Source organism: Natator depressus, chromosome 8 (assembly GCF_965152275.1).
Source record: "Natator depressus isolate rNatDep1 chromosome 8, rNatDep2.hap1, whole genome shotgun sequence".
Classification (NCBI taxonomy): domain Eukaryota; kingdom Metazoa; phylum Chordata; order Testudines; family Cheloniidae; genus Natator; species Natator depressus.
In genome coordinates, this window is record NC_134241.1 from 52,111,410 (window position 1) to 52,128,878 (window position 17,469).

The window sequence follows — 17,469 nt, forward strand, 5'->3', positions numbered from 1 at the left end:
AGCTAAGGGCATGGGGAGTCTACAAGAGAGGCTACTTGGGGACACTGGATCTTGGGTAGGGTGCGGCTTCATAAATTTGTATAAACATCCAAACTTATTGAAATTTATCTGAACTTCAAACCTGTTGAGTTCCTGATCATTAAGTTACTCAACTTTAAAATGGCCTAAAATTCCCCAGAAGACGCATACAACATTCTGGCAGCAGGGGGCCTAGAGATCCCTAGACTATTGCGGGTCTTCAAGAATTATTCCTGGATTTACTGGCAATTCTATGCTGTTTGTGGTGGGAGAGAAGAACGTGGATACATAAAATCTCACTAAAAACAATTTAAAAAACACAGCTTCTTTCCTGAGTGCAACGGCTTTTGCTTTGCAGTGATGCTGCCCACCCCACACATGCTGCCTGAATCTCAACGCTGCCAACAGTTTTGCTGCATCCAGCAGTGAGACAGTAATTCTGGTGACAAAAAAGGAGCAGGCAAAAGACGAATTGTACACATAAAGCTGTGAGATGCAGAGGAATGATGCATCAAAATCCAGCACTTTTGGAAGGAAGAGCCCTCTACTCAAACAATCGGCAGATGCTGCTCAAGGCATATTCAGAAGCTGAAGAATGAACTAAGGTAAATCACTGAGTGGAATCTGAACTTCTAGCAAAAACTTGTGAACGTTTTATAAATGGTTCTGCTGCAAGCGATTTTTCTCCCAGTAGTTAAAAACAGCATCTGCTGAGTGGTGACCACTTAGCATTCAACCTGCTGCCAACCTACATTCCACAGAGATCTGCAGGAGAGGCATGGAGCTGTGCCACTTCTAATAACTGTGTGACTGGCACCAAGTCAATGTTTTAATGTTGAAAGCTACCCTCTGTCACTAAGCAGATCTTTCCTTTCTTTTGGCTAATGGATTTCACACCCATTGGCAACAATGTCAAGAGTGCAGGAATATAAGCCTGCAGAGCCTTCTGAGAGCTGCTTATCAGAGCTTACTTGGGCGGTACAGAGAGAGGAGGGGAGAAGAAGGAAGTTGTCTTGGATAATAATTTTACAGGTAAACGTTGCTCTCATTATTGGTACTGGAATGCCTACTCTTAGCTTTCCCTTTCCCCCACGCTTAGTTTCTTCAATCATTTGCACCATCCTGCTATGATACTGGTAAACTCTGCAGTATTAAAAACCTCTTTCTCCTGCTGAAGTCTGCAGGCACGGTTGCAGACCCAATCATAGCAAAGTGAACTTTCTGTCTTGTCTACACTATGCTTTTTGGGAAATCTACACCAGATAGCAACTGCACAAGCAGTATAAATGAGACTCATTCATTTTTACCACTGTGTCACTTAGACTTGTAGGGTTAAATGTGACAGTGGTTAGACTGCTGATGCTGTATCTATAATGACAGGTTTCAGAGTAGCAGCCGTGTTAGTCTGTATTCGCAGAAAGAAAAGGAGTACTTGTGGCACCTTAGAGACTAACAAATTTATTTGAGCATAAGCTTCAGTGAGCTACAGCTCACTTCATCGGATGCATTCAGTGGAAAATACAGTGGGGAGATTTATATACACAGAGAACATGAAACAATGGGTGTTATCATACACACTGTAAGGAGAGTGATCAGGTAAGGTGAGCTATTATCAGCAGGAGAGGGTGTGTGGGGGGGAGAACCTTTTGTAGTTATAATCAAGGTGGGCCATTTCCAGCAGTTGACAAGAACATCTGAGGAGGGGCGGGGGGGGGGGGGGGGGAGATAAACATGGGAAATAGTTTTACTTTGCGTAATGACCCATCCATTCCCAGTCTTTATTCAAGCCTAAGCTAATTGTATCCAGTTTGCAAATTAATTCCAATTCAGCAGTCTCTCGTTGGAGTCTGTTTTTGAAGTTTTTTTGTTGAAGAATTGCCACTTTTAGGTCTGTAATCGAGTGACCAAAGAGACTGAAGTGTTCTCCGACTGGTTTTTGAATGTTATAATTCTTGACGTCTGATTTGTGTCCATTTATTCTTTTACGTAGAGACTGTCCAGTTTGGCCAATGTACATGGCAGAGGGGCATTGCTGGCATATATCACATTGGCAGATGTGCAGGTGAATGAGCCTCTGATAATGTGGCTGATGTGATTAGGCCCTACGATGGTGTCCCCTGAATAGATATGTGGACACAGTTGGCAACGGGCTTTGTTGCAAGGATAGGTTCCTGGGTTCCTGGGTTAGTGGTTCTGTTCTGTTAGTGGTTCTGTTGTTCTATAATAGCATTCCCCACTGATGGCACTACACTGGTGTGGTCAATGGCTGGATATTCTCACAAAATTCTAGTGTAGACACAGCCATAGTGCCTCTGACCCTTAGCCTGAAGGTTCGAGGTTTACAAACCAATCTCCTCAAAACCTCCTTGATGTCCTCAAGTGCATGGGAAGATAAGGCACACTACAGTCAGTGCAGGAGTTAGGTGAAGAAATGCATCGGCATCAATGCCAGCTACATTTTAAAATCTACACTGGTGCCACCTATACGTATATGGGCCACTACAGGGTTTGAACTGCAAGCAGTTTATGCACCTCACTATTGTACAATCTAAAAATGGGGGTGGGGTGAAAAAAGAGTCACAAAAACATTTTTAGAGCCATACAATACAAGGGGAAAACATAAGAGAAAAAATACCAACCGATTTTTGACATATCCGTAATTTCTACTTCATTTCTGGCTAATAGTGGAAATTAGTCTTCAGATAGTTGATAAAATCAACCTGTCTGTGCTGGGTTAGTACCATGATCTGCGGCCAGGCAACTTCTTCTACTAAAATTGATTTTCCTTTTTGGCAACCAATAGGCCAGTCAATAATAATGTTATTTGAGAAGGATTGAGTCATGAGGGAGATGAACCTTCCCTGCCATTTATTATGTTTGTATTGTCTCCATTTGAAAAGAGTTTTTTCAATAAGGACGTGCAAGAAGGTATTACAAGGGGATAGCTACTTTGTGTCCTGGTATCTGGAAGCCTTCTGACTCAAAAGCATGTTAGCATCCAAATTGATAGAAAAGAGGAAGTGCCTGTCTGTTAAAGGAAGGTGGCAAGGGCTATGACAGGGTAGCTAGAAAGTTTTTCTTTTTGCTAATCAAGCAAGCCCCATGGTCTGTCTGAAGTGTACTGCCCCAACATGGGATTGGGAGGGAGAGGCAGGAGGGATGCTTGCCACATTGCTCTTGCTGGCTAATCTAAGAAGTCTTTTAAAGCAAAAACTTCCATGCTTGAGTCCTACCGCAAGAAAGACAAAACTCAAAGGGAATGGCTATTTTTTTACCTGCTGCAAATAACAACATTAAGAGGTGTGATTTTAGGCAATCATGCTGTCTCGTGGCAGCGCTCTGAAATGCCATGGAGGAGTTTCTACTGAGGTTCTATCTCAGTACTGATCTCCTGATGCTAAACTGGGAAGAACCTGAAACACTTCTGAAGCAGCATACTCAGGCCCTAGTCGAATAGGGAGGAGAAATAATATTTGTCGTCATCCTTTATCCATGCCTCTATCCAATTAAAGGGGTGGCAGTGACAGGAGCAGTCTCATAGTTCTGGTAGAGATGTGGAGAAGCATGTGAAGGAAGAACAAAAGCTGTGATCTCTTACAAGAGATCTGACTACTGAACCTTCAGTGATATTGCCATCAAGGCAAAAATGAAAAACTAGGGATACAAATGATTTTCTCAGAATTGAACATTTTACTTACATCTTTATTACCTATCTGTGAACAGCATCATTAGCAAGACAAGCTACACATCGTCACCGCAGGGAGAAAAGACCTAGGGTACCTTTCACTGATATTCTGAGCAATATTAGAAACAGAATTAAACTATCCCATGTAGAAAAATTCTCTTTTATACACAGGAGCACAAGGCAATGATAGAGGATTCCCCATGTATATTCACCCTAGAAGTATGGCAGATTTACAATTCAAGTTATTATATGCAAATGGTTAGGTTAACGCAACATTAGGATTAAACAGTTAAGCACTCAAATATCTGGAAATGAAAAAAGAGTTGAGCACAACTCTTCCTCTGCTCTATTGGGCACACACAGATACAATACAGTCTTGAATCGTAATCACATCCTGTTTCTCAAGTAATATAATTTTATCTACAACCAGTGATTTAAGTGTGTATCTTAGGGCATATCTACACAGGGAATCTGACCGCAATAGCAGTTTCAGAATAGCTCCCCATGTGGACACTGTTCTGGAATAAAAGTCACTTTATTCCGGAATAATTAGTGCACTCAACAAAGTGTCCACTAGTGGAGCTATTCTGCTCCATGCCCTCATGTAGACAAGCCCTAAAAGAAACTAGGATCAATATAATTAAGGAATGTGTCATAATGCAAAGAGCAGAGTTATGGCTATGCACTCAACCTTAATTTTCACATTTCCTGATTTCTAAGTACTGAATTATGCTACCTTCATATGTCACATGGATGTAGGTTATTACATTTATTTTCCTGCTGTTTTAAAGAAAAAGTCACCAGTTTTATAACCAATAGGCACTTTTGTGAGCAAAGACGAACCACTTCCTAGTTCTAGTCTGTATGTTTCTGGACTAAACAAAAAACAATCAGGCCAAGGTCAGCTAGTGTCAGTTAGTAATGACGGTTAAGTACATATTTCCATACTTATGACCTAGTATATATCTGTAATGGAATTTGTTTATTAACTTCAAAATCAAAATAACTGGTTTTCTTCATAGATGGCTTAATTTTAGGACTCAGTTGAATCTACCAAAAAGTCAGTTGTGAAGAAAATATGTTCAGTAGTTTTAAAGGTGCAAAATTTCAAGTCTGCAAAACATTTTGAAAAGCGCGGTGTGCATTTGTGGACAGTGCATCTTTAAGTGGGCACCAATATCTTTTACGCAGAACACTGCAATTTTCAAATGGTAATAATAATAATAATAATAAAAAAAATTAAAAAAAAAAGAAGAAAAGCTAAGAGAAAGTATATGCAAATACTGCAGAGTTTACCAGAATTATGGCATAACAGGGAAACAGGCATAACAAGTTTCAAATTCCAAACCAGTCAACTTTGCTGTACTCCTTCCTAAAAGTGTGGCCAGATTTTATTTATTTATTAAACAGGAAAGATGTGACTTTATTTTACACTTGGCCAGACTCAAAAACAACCAAAGGATTTACTCAAACTTTTCTACATAAAATTAAAGTTAACCTTTGGGCATAGGACAAAGATGGAAGATTTCAGCAGATGAATGTATGTTCTGGATAGTTCTGAGCATATGTAACATGGGATAGAACTGGAAGACAATTTCTGTCTTACCTATCCTGGGTTTGAGAAAGAGCAATCCCCTCCACTAGTGAGGAGGAAGAAGCTCAAGGGGAGTGGACACCAAAGGATAGACCCAGAAGGTTATTCTGAGTACATTAAACCTTTCCCTGAAGACCTACATGCAGCCTCAAATTCCATGGTATAAATGTCCAGATAAAAAACAAAAATCAGCTGCATGGTGCATTCTACAGAGCTGATTCCCTCCTTTCTCCCTCCTATTACATTACAGAGAAACCAATGTACTTCTTCCCTCATGAGAACACTTCTCTAGTGTTCCAAGAATGGATGCGGGCATGCTGCTGACTTTCAGCCTCTCACATTATCACACGGTGGCAAAACACGGTATTGCTGTTTTACACTGACTTAAATGGAGAACCTGAAAAACATGAGTTAATGATGGATTTGTATGGTAACCAGTTTTGGTGTGTCCTGGCTTTTCATGGGTGGATGGTGTTGCTGCCCCCTAACTTCCTGCCGACTAGAGAAAGCTAAGAGAACAGATTGGTTAATAGCTCCAACATACGAACACCTCTATGGAGAAAATGATGGGATAATGAAGTCAATGAGAAGGACATAAAGCTGACAGATAAAGGCGCATAAAGCCTCCTAGTCAGTAGCTCAGATTAGGACCCAGTTTAGAATTGAACTATAAGGAGCAGAGCTTCTCAAAAGCCTAGATTCTGGAAGGGGTTAATTTTACACAACCTGATGTTACCTGAGCTCATGTAATGAGATTCAACCCATCCTCTAATGGAGTTTTAGATAAAAGTACAGAATTTTTGCTGTGTTAACAGATTCATGCCTGATCTTCATCTTGCTTCCTCCCACTAACCTAAGTGAGTCTACAACCTCTGATTTTTATGTGACAGCATACACACATACTATTTCTCAGAACTCAATATAGCCAGTGTTTGCCCAGTACAGAAATATATCAGCTGAACAGCAAAACCCCAATGCTCTTATTGCATTTATGCTACCATCATGAAAAAGCTGTTTGTCATGCTCTCTATCATTTGGTCCATTATTAGATCAGAGTTCACCTAACCTTTCTTGAAACTGAACAGGAGTAAAACCTATATGCTTTAAAACAACATCATCCCATGTAAAAGAGGGCAAGTCAGGTCTGACCTCCAGCAGAGATGCTTCATATGTACAAAATCTCCATTTTCCAAATATCTCCATTTTCCTTATTTTTACAAGACAAGGCAAGATATCCTCTAAAGCAGTGGTTCTCAACTTTTCCACTCCAAGGGACTCTATTTTCCATACTGGGACCTCCCCAAGACACCCCTCCCATTAGGGATATGGGAACAGCAAGGTGGTTATGATCTCTTGAAACCTGTTTGCAACCCCATGTTGAGAGCTCTGTTCTAGAAAGAACACGTTCTACAAGCAATAATACCCTACAGAAAGGAAGCCATGACTGTTTCAATAGAAATAGAATGTTTCACTTTACTCACAGATGGATGAAAAACACCAACATTTATTCATTCATCAACAGATTCATTCATTCATACATTTTAAGGCAAGAAGGGGACATTATGATGATAGGCTGACATCCTGCATAACACAGGCCAACTACAATGTTGAGAACAGGCTCCCCTTTACTTCACTGTTCAATAAATACAGATTTTTCTAAACGGAATGTCTCAGCACTGGGAAGCTGCCTTTGGAAAGATCTCTGGGTTCTGGGTGTTTCCAGCACAATTCCAAAAAACCACCCAACCACCCACTTAGAAATGGCCTTTGGCTCTGAGGATTTAGGTAATTCGATTACATAAACGTCTCTTTTCAACATAAAGCAGGGAAGTCTGTTGTGTTTCTGCACCCCCCTCCCCTATGTCAATCACTTACCACCTCTTTTCAAACATACTATTAAAGCTAATTATGGACAATCAAAGAACTCAATGAATGCAGGCTTTCAGTGGACAGCAATGAACTGCCTCTTTAAACCCACAGCATCATTGTTTAAAAAGGACAGGCAATCTACTACTGCACTCCAGGAACTTTGTGCATACTGCAGGACCAAACAGCACCATGGAGTCTCTTCCCACTTACCTGCTTCAAATACATCAGTGTATGTAATAAAATAATAAAACAAGTACAGTATTTACACTTATATAGCACTCAGAAATCTCAAAGTGTTTTACAGAGATAGCTATTGTTCACATTTAGAAAACAAAAACAAAGGAAAAATGGAGACCTGGCTCCAGGTCACCCAGCTAATTAATGTTAGAACCAGTAAAACTAAGGAGTCCCAGTGACCAGTCCCCCCATGCTCTAACCCCTCTACTATAACCCTGGTGCTACATAAGAAACATAGGAGGGGAAAAAACATACAGTGCCTGCCCAATGAAAAAGCACAGAAGCAGCTAAGGAGGGGGGTATTATTTTCTAATATCCTAGAAAGATATTAAAAACACTGCAGACAAAAAATAAAAAGGAAAAAAAAATCTATCATATAAGCTTCCCCCTCTACTCTCTGTTGCTGTCACTCTCATGCTCCCAAATCTATGTCTTATGCTGCCTGCATTTAACACTGCTGCATGTATGAATGAAATAGGAAGATATCTCAAGGCATGTAGGGTACTGTACAAGGTTTCTACAAAGCCTGTCCCACAGGCTGGAACCTGGCAGACTGAGAGCTATGTGTAGTCTGGAATGTGAACTTCCAGGGTTAGCACATCTTGTTAAAATAATAGCTCCACTAATGCAAGTCACTAGAGATTCCCTTATACTTAACCCCCAATTCTTTACAACCCACACATTAACTGACAGTGCATTTGGTAATATATAGGAGCACGTGCTTCAATGTTTATGACATATTTGGAAGCATAACTTTTTTTCTCTCTCTTTGGTTGCTCCACCAAAGAATTCCCCATAATCCTGGGTTTTAGACAGTACTTCCTTTAGGGAAAAGGTCCATGTAAAAAGTAAACACTGGGTCATGAAATTCTGAAAATGTTATCACAGTTTATAGAAGGCTGAGGAGAGAGAGAAAATAAAATAAAAACCTAAGAATTGTCTGCCTTCTCTGAGAATACATCTATGTGCAAAATAAGACCTTTAAAAAAAGGTCTCCTTTATTACGTTGGGGGGGGGGGAAATCGAAGATTGATTTTCTTTCTATAGCTATTATTAAACTTTTGTTACTGGACAAAAATAATTTGGTTAGAAAAAGTGTGCAATACATTAAAAAAAAGGAGAAAAAAGTAATAGAAAATGATAGTACAGAGAAAATACAGATTATTCTCCTCCAGCTAAGGAAGTCCTCCCCAAGTCATACTTTTACAGCTAAAGACACTCTTGGTGCATGAAGAGATGTGAGATACAACCATCAGAAAGAGATGAATTTTCAGGGACCGTTATTCCAGAACTCCAAGCACCAGATATCCCCTGGGGTCACAGGGTAAAATACAAAGGCAAACATGTAATCCCAGTTCTCCCACTCTCAAAATCATGCTATTTTCAAACATTCACAGACTAACATATCACACATGATTAGAATAGCAGGTGTGGTGTCCAGTCTTATCTTGGACCAAGGGAAATCATGGACATAACTCCAGCATCATTCAGTATAATTACTGACCCCTCCTCCGCAAATCTACCTTTTTTTCCAAAGGTGTACAAAGGATCTTTGAAAAAAATCCTCAAATTGTCTGCATAACAGAAACCTAGGAATCATATGCTCAAAGAACCACAGGTCCCTGCCTAAACCTTCCCACTGATTTCAACGGAACCAAGCAAGTTCTCTTAATATGTACCCTTCTCATGGCTCTGTCCATAGTAGGGCTTGTACCAATATTTTAAACATTTTTTAAACATATTTAAAGCTTAACCTAGTTACTTCCACCATCACAATGTTACTGCTGAGTCAAAAAACCTACAGGATAGCCTATTGCACTACTGCGACATATGTGAAGTATTTCCAAAGCACTTATTGGGATACTGAAAGATCATCAGTTTGGGCTAGCACAGTTCTCAAAATACACACACGCACACATACAGACTAGACAGGGAAATGATGCAAGCAACAACCATATTGGAAAACAACTGTCAATCATGGTTCTGGGAGAACCATGATTGACAATTATTTCTGAACATGATGACAGCTAGCAAGTTTCAACCCTTAATTACAACAGGATTATAAATCCAATCTACATTATAAAGTTAGATCCAACTGTAACAATGTCAAATTTAAAACCTAATCTGAAGCATCATTTAGAATGCTTTGTTTAAGAAATGTACCTTCTAATAAATGAATATTCTATTGTGTTCTACCATTTGGCAAACAGGTTTCTTCCTGCAATGGAATTTTCTTTAGTTCACTCTCCAGTCTTCAGATGCTCTGCTGAAACTACAGGATATTAAGGAACTGGACAGAGACTACCAAGTTTCAGAGTAGCAGCCGTGTTAGACTGTATTCGCAAAAAGAAAAGGAGTACTAGTGGCACCTTAGAGACTAACCAATTTATTTGAGCATAAGTTTTCGTGAGCTACAGCATCCGATGAAGTGAGCTGTAGCTCACGAAAGCTTATGCTCAAATAAATTGGTTAGTCTCTAAGGTGCCATTAGTACTCCTTTTCTTTTTTAGAGACTACCAAGTCATTCTATCTAAGCCACCAAACGTCTAGTAATAGGAAATATCTCTGGTCTCGCCTACCCAAGTCAGATTTGAACTGATCACCAGCAAGTGAAAGACACTATTGCAGGAAGAAATTTCATCTTGCAACTGAAAAGGTTCACTGTGTTTTTGTATTTGGTTGTATGGAAAACTGTTTTTAATGGGTATATTCGTCTCACATATATCGCTTTAGGTGGCCTCCTCCATATTCAATCATACTCCATATTCTGAAAGAATTTGCTTTGGAATCCTGATCGGACAAAGTATGAAGTGTTTGGTAAAGATACAACACCATGCACCATCAAAAAGCAAGTTTTCCATCCCTTCCTTACCTGGCTGTTAACATCGGCTGCATGCTGTAGCAGTACCGAGACCAGCTCCTTGTGTCCTCGGTCACATGCCCAGTGGAGCAAAGCCCTGCCCTAGAAATATCAAAAAGAAAAAGAATGAAGTCAGCTGAAGCTATTGTAAAGAGACTCAAAGTCCTACTACTGGAACCCTGGATATCACAAACAACTAAAAATTGAACATTAAAAAAACCACAATCAGAATGGCCTATAATGTGCCATTCATTCTCACCTGTACATTTACACAGCAAGGTCAGGAGCATCAGCCATCTGTTAGAAGGGCAACACAGGGCCTGATTCTGCACTCCTCTGCACCCAAAACTCCAACTCAAGTCAATAAAAACGTAAGGGAGAATGAAGAAAGCAAGAGACCAGAATGTGGTCTGCCTTCTAGACAGCTTTAGGGTTTAACTCTGCACCAGTGACTTTAACAGGAATAGGGACTCTCTTAAGGCTAAGATTTTTAAAGCTGCCTAAGGCATTTGAACCCTCAGTTCCCATTAAAAGTAATGGGAACTAGGCATCCAAATCCCCTGGTGGCTTTGCAACTCTCAGCCTAAGTCACTATGATCTGGGCAACAAGGTGTCATCAGATGAGAAAAATTTATTTGAATATTTTCTTTTGTCTACTCTACAATCCTCCAAGCTCTTCCTTCCCCATACGTTTCTGCATCTGAAGTCACGGGGCACACCCCCAGAAAGAATTTGTAATGACTCCTCCTCCAGTAAGGTGGGTGGCAATCACTAGTGGAAGTTCAAATCCAACTGTCTGTTAAGGACATGGGAAATAAGTAGCTCAGCACTCTTCTGAGGGCTGATTGACATGCAGCTTAACACCCTGCTATGGGCAGGGCAGGTTGTCATGTTCAGAGAATGGAATGTTTTTTCCACATTAAACTCAAATCTCAGCTTTATGCCAGTTTTAACAGGGATGAAGCAAATGTCTGGGGCAAAAGATGGAATTAAGTCAAAGGAGCACTTCACGAAAGCCTTTTTCTCCCCTTCTATCTCATTCAAACTCTTCCTGAGATATACATCTTAATTCACCCAATTAAAGGAGGGACTAGTTCAGAGATGGGCAAACTACAGCCTGCAGGCCACTTCTGACCCGCAGGACCGTCCTACCCGGCCCCTGAGCTCCTGGCCCAGGAGGCTAGACCCTGGCGTGGGCAGCACTCTGGGCGGCGGGGCTGCCTGCTCATGCAGGGCAGCATGGCAGCGTGTCTGGCTCTAGCCGCGCGGCGCAGCGGCCAGACATGCTGCTCTGAGCAGCATGGTAAGGAGGCTGGGGCTGAATAAGGGGGCAGGGGGTCCAGGGTGGCAGTCAGAGGACAGGGGGTGGTTGGATGGGGCGGAGGGTTGGGGGGGGTCAGGGGACAGGGAACGGGGGCGGTTGGCTAGGGCAGAGGTTCTGGGGGGGGGCAGTCAGGAGACGGGGAGCGGGGGAGGGACTAGATAGGGGGTGAGGTCCCGGGGGGCAGTTCAGGGCGGGGGTCCCGGGAGAGGGCAGTCAGGGGACAAGGAGCGGGGGGGTGGGGTGGATGATTCGGGAGTTTTGAGGGGGGCAGGCAGGGGGCGGGAAGTGGGAGGGGGCAGATAGGGGGCAGGGGCCAGGTTGTTTGGGGAGGCACAGCCTTCCCTACCCGGCCCTCCATACAGTTTCGCACCCCAATGTGGCCCTCGTGCCAAAAAGTTTGCCCATCCCTGGACTAGTTGAAAAACAACGTGATCTGAAAGAGAAAGCACTCAGCAATTTAGAAGTCTTAAATAGTTTTCCTTACTTTCTCTTTTGTGCAACAATTGATTCATCTCTCTATCTGCGAGAACCTGCTTCAAGTAATTAAGCACCAGATGTTGAAAGGGAGGTGGATGGAAAATTGGGCTGTGCAGATGTCCTAAGCATTCTGCCCTAGAAAGGGCACTGCTGCATGCATCAGTTAGGAGCAATTTCATCACCCTTTGTTCATCTCAACCTACCCAACCGAAGATGAGCCTGTGCCATGAAGTCCTGATCTGGATCTGAACCTCACCAAAGTTTGGGGGTGTCCACATACAGAGTTTTAGTTTGCCCTGTAGAGGGATAGGGAATAGCTGCAAAATCTGGAGTATTCTATTTTGGGGTCTCGGTTTAGGCTCATCTCAGAGAACCATCTCAACACAGGACTGCCCAACCTGTGAGCGCTCTTTTTTTTTTTTCTTTTTTAACGCTTACATTTGGATACCAAAACACAGTTCTTCTGCTATGGTTTCATGTGTTATTAACTGCAATAGCCACACTTCCCACTAAGCTTGGGAACAGTTATCTTGTTACCTACACGAACAGAATCCAAATCCATCCAAAGCAATAACAGAGCCTTTTAATGAATAGCACTAAAACATTTCCTATCAACTACAGAAGATGTTATAAATTGGCATCTTTTATATCTTCATTTAAACAAAAGAAAAAGTAGATGATATTTTTAGATGGCAGTTGTTCTACCCTGGCTATCACTTGTACTTCCAGCTTAATGTGTACACTTTATAGCTGTTAATTTAAACTACCTGTTAACATAAATTTCTCCAGATTTAATATGGCGTGTGACACGCCTGCAGAAGGATCTTTGAAACTCATGCTGAGGTAAAGCAAGAAATCATAATGCTGCCTTGTGACATTTTCACAACAACTTGCTTTTTCTAATGTACCACCCAACACACTTGTGGTGCTTCAAAACCAAAATAGGGTTAACCCAGGCTATCCCTTGACATATATCTTCCAACACTGCATGGGGGAACAAAGTGAGCAACTTACTTATCTATTAATAGGAGCCGTGCGCCAGATTTCGTGGACACCGTGCCAAAAATTTACTAGTAGAAGGGGGATAGGAAGACACCAGTGACTAAATCTCTCTCACTTTTCATGTTGGATATTTTTCAGTAGGGTGGCAGATTTAAAACATTATTTTGAGTCGGGAAATGTGATCTTAGACATTAGGCATTCAGCTTTTTACCACACTTTTTGACCCAGCAAGTAATTAACTTTTGTAACACATTATTTTAATGGTACACTAATTAACCTTGAATTAGAATGAATTCTCTCACAATTACTTTCTATGGAAGCACAGATTACATTGATACCCACATTAGTATCATTTAATGATTAATGGTCCTGCACTCAACATTACAGTGAAAGACTGAAAGGAGGAGAGTAGAATTTAACAGATTAGTAAATACTGATAGACAAAGCATCTTAAATTAATCTCTGATCCACTACACTTTAGATGTGGGATTTGTACTGGACGGGTAATCCAAATTTCTCTGTGCTATAAACATTTATTCTAGGAGATAGAAGCACTTTATTTAGAAGATGCAAAGTTCCCATGAATACTTCTTATTAGGGCTGTCAAGAGATTAAAAAAATTAATCGCAATTAATCACTCAATCGCACTGTAAAAACAATAATAGAATACCATTTATTTAAATATTTGTGGTTGTTTTCTACATTTTCAAATATATTGACTTCAATTACAACACAGAATATGAAGTATACAGTGCTCACTTTATATTTATTTTTATTACAAATATTTGCACTGTAAAAAAACAAAAGAAATAGTATTTTTCAATTTACCTAATACAAGTACTGTAATGCAATCTCTTTAGCATGAAAGTTGAACTTACAAAGGTAGAATTATGAACAAAAAATACCTGCATTCAAAAACAAAACACTGTAAAACTTTAGAGCCTACAAGTCCACTCAGTATTATCTTCTGTAAATGTAAACAAACTTGCTTGTCTTAGAGATTGGATGAACAAGAAGTAGGATTGAGTGGACTTGTAGGCTCTAAAGTTTTACATTGTTTTGTTTTTGAGTTCAGTTATGTAACAAAAAGCACTACATTTTTAAGTTACACTTTCACGATAAAGAGATCGCACTACAGTATTTGTATGAGGTAAACTGAAAAATACTATTTCTTTTGTTTATCATTTTTACAGTGCAAATATTTGTAATAAAAATAATATTAAGTGAGCACTGTACACTTTGTATTCTATGTTGTAATTGAAATCAATGTATTTAAAAATGTAGAAAAACGTACAAAAATATTTAATAAATTTCAATTGATATTCTACTATTTAACAGTGTGATTAAAACTGCAATTAATTTTTTTAATCAGAATTAATTTTTTTGAGTTAATCATGTGACTTAACTGCGATTAATCGACAACCCTACTTCTTACATATAACATAACTGTGATTATCTAATTGTAGTGGGATAATACCATGCAATTACAGGACAAAAATATGATTATTTCTATCGTTTAAACCAATATTTATGTTCTAGATATGCACCTATATCATGTTGTTCTGTGATTGTGTCTTATCTTCAGAACAAGAAGAGCGTGACTTTGCCAGAATTGGGTTTGGATGAGACCATAAAAAAACACTCAACACATTGCAACAGTAGTCCTGGCAATCCAGTAAATTCAGCAGTTCTGAATGACTACAAAACCAACGCCCAAGAAGCTGCTGCTGGAGATCCTTTCTTTTGGATGAGATGAGAAACTGAAGTCAACTGATCATCTGTAATCATTAAAAATCGTGTGCTTTTTGCAAGAGTATGGATTTAAAGCCTTGGGCCAGTTTCACTTTGGGTAATTGTGACAGAATGTACCTCTGTGTCCACACCCTGCACACTATTTTGATAATCTTTACACAAAGTATGCCCTGTGAAATATCATCTGAAAACTCATAATTTGCTGGTCAACATTATCCTGATAAAATGTGTGGCAACATTGTATGTGGAGTTATAAGATTTCCCTGTACAATGTTATTAATGCATGTTCCAAACCATAGCAGAAGTTGGCAAACAGTACTGTCTTAAACAAAGGAATATGTGCTCTGCTTAATGTGGATTTAAGTAGTAAACAAAATCATCAAGCAGGAAATGTAGACAAAGAAACCTCAAACAGGTGAGGAAAAGCATTAGGGAATATCCTTTCCCATATCAGTTGTAAACAGTGGTAATACTGGGTAATGTGTGGATCTTGGATATCGGCTATGCAATCTGTAAAATCTTCTAGTCTGTACAGTAGTTAATTTATAAGAGTCATTACACAAGTTCACCCTGCACGCTAGGAGGATTTTCCAGACCATACACATTCGCATTTCTTGGAGAGTCTCCTCCCCTCCATCACAACTTCATTATGGTAGCAATGTTTATTGGGCAATGCTTAATCACAGATGTGTCTAAATTGGCATGAGTAATTCAGAATGTGAAAATATATGCTGTAGTGATGTCCTTCTTTAATTAAATGCAAACAAAATCTAAGTTGCCTATTTCTGTTGTTGTAGCAGCACAACAGAGGATACACAGTTGTTGCAGAAGTTATTTGAGAGGATGCAGTTTTCTCTGCCCCTCAAGTCTTGAATAATAAGCATAAATTTAGCCCCAGTGTATTGACCCTGCCTCTTAAATCTTCCATGTCTCGCTTGGATTACCATTGCCAGCTTGGCCAGCTTCTATAGCAGTTTCTCAAGCCAACAGCATATAAATTTTGTTCCACCATGAATCACAGGTTGTTCAAACACAAAGTGGGGGAGGATGGGTTATCTCTCAAATATTTTTTTCAAGTCCCAGTAGAAGCATGTAGGGGAATAGTCTTCATTGCAATTAACCCAGAGAGAGAAACAGGACTATAGCTAAACTGAATGGATGTCTCAGCATAAAACTGATTTGGACTCTAATTGCTTTCATAAACCTGAAAACGGAGCGTGTGTGTGTTTGGGGGTGGGGTGGGGAGTCAAGAAAGATGCAATTGTTCTTAAATGACATTCTTTTCCCATCATTCCTAAAAATACCATGGTGCTATTTATGTTGGGAGCTGGAACATGATCCTTTTACATTTAAGGCTCCAACCCTGCATGGACAATTTCAGAGAAGCATGGCTACACTGACACTGCTCTCAATACAGGAGAGGGGATTACGGTGGCATGAGGCAGATGCTCTTTGTTAAAGGCTTTGCACCCGCTTAAACAAAGTGCAGAGGAAACATTTATTTGTTTACTTGGATTTCTACAATAATATAAAAAAGGAAGCTTCTACCCAAAGCTCTAGGTGCCCTTGACATAAGTTCCCAAAACAAAAATAAAATAAAATTGAACAGCTGAGGACACATTCTAGGAAGATTGCAATGCCTTTGAAAATAAAACAAAAACAAAATAAAGCTGGAAATGTATTCTTGTTAAAAAGGCACCAAAATCTCTTTCTTATCAGGATATGCCATGAACTCCAAAGTGACAAAGTAGCTAAAATGTGACCCTATCCTTTACTTTATTATTTCCCTTTGCATACAACCCTGTATACAAGGAACCGGTTGCTTTCATCTGTGCCTATATCTTTTAAACCAACACAGCCTACGCTGCTGAATTTCAGGCAATTTAGAAATAGTGAATGGGAGCCTATACATAATAATTGTCATCAGACACTTTATATAATCCTCTAGGACTTTGCTTAATTCAAACTGAAGTTTATTGTATCTGAACTATTAGCCAGTATTCTCGTTGGAGAACTGAGAAAGAACAACCTATTCTTTTCTTTACATGAGAAGGCTGTGTACGTAATTAGATTTAAAATTGACAAATTCTATATGGTTTATTCTAGTAGATGTGGTTAGCATAGATTTTTAAAATATATTCATTTCTAGCACCCTATTCTGAAATCGTTTTGCTTGTAATAAGTATGACTTCTCACGTTATGTACGTATCACTAGATTTTTATCTTGTATTTCCAAATTGGTAGGAATTATTTGCACAAAATGGAGAGGATATAATTATAAACATTAATAAAGTATGTGGAAAAAAACTGAACTGTTTAAAAACTCATACAAGAAAAGGATGTGCACAGATTCATTACAAAATTATGCACTGTATAAGCAAATTCTATTCCGTAACAAGTTAATTCCTTAGGAGCTGGGCTTATTTGCATATATCTGCACTTCCATTTTAAATTTAGGAGAGATACAAGGTAGGTAATAACTTTTATTGGACCAACTTCTGTTAAACAGGAAACTAGGTTATCTTCCCCAGACCTGAAGAAGGGCTCTGTGAAGCTCAAAAACATGTCCCTCCCACCAACAAAAGTTGGTCCAATATAAGATATTACCCCACCTACCTTGTCTCTCTCAAATCCTGGGACTGACATGACTA

At 39.7% G+C, this 17,469-nt stretch overlaps 1 protein-coding gene across 1 annotated transcript in view; it reads right to left on the reverse strand.

Moving 5' to 3' along the window:
- The window catches only part of ACBD6 (acyl-CoA binding domain containing 6), a 135,776-nt gene that overhangs the window by 46,106 nt on the left and 72,201 nt on the right, over positions 1-17,469 (reverse strand). The window contains exon 6 of the mRNA XM_074962188.1: positions 10,276-10,365. Within this exon, the coding sequence (XP_074818289.1) occupies positions 10,276-10,365 (90 nt within the window). The remainder of the gene's footprint in view (positions 1-10,275; positions 10,366-17,469) is intronic.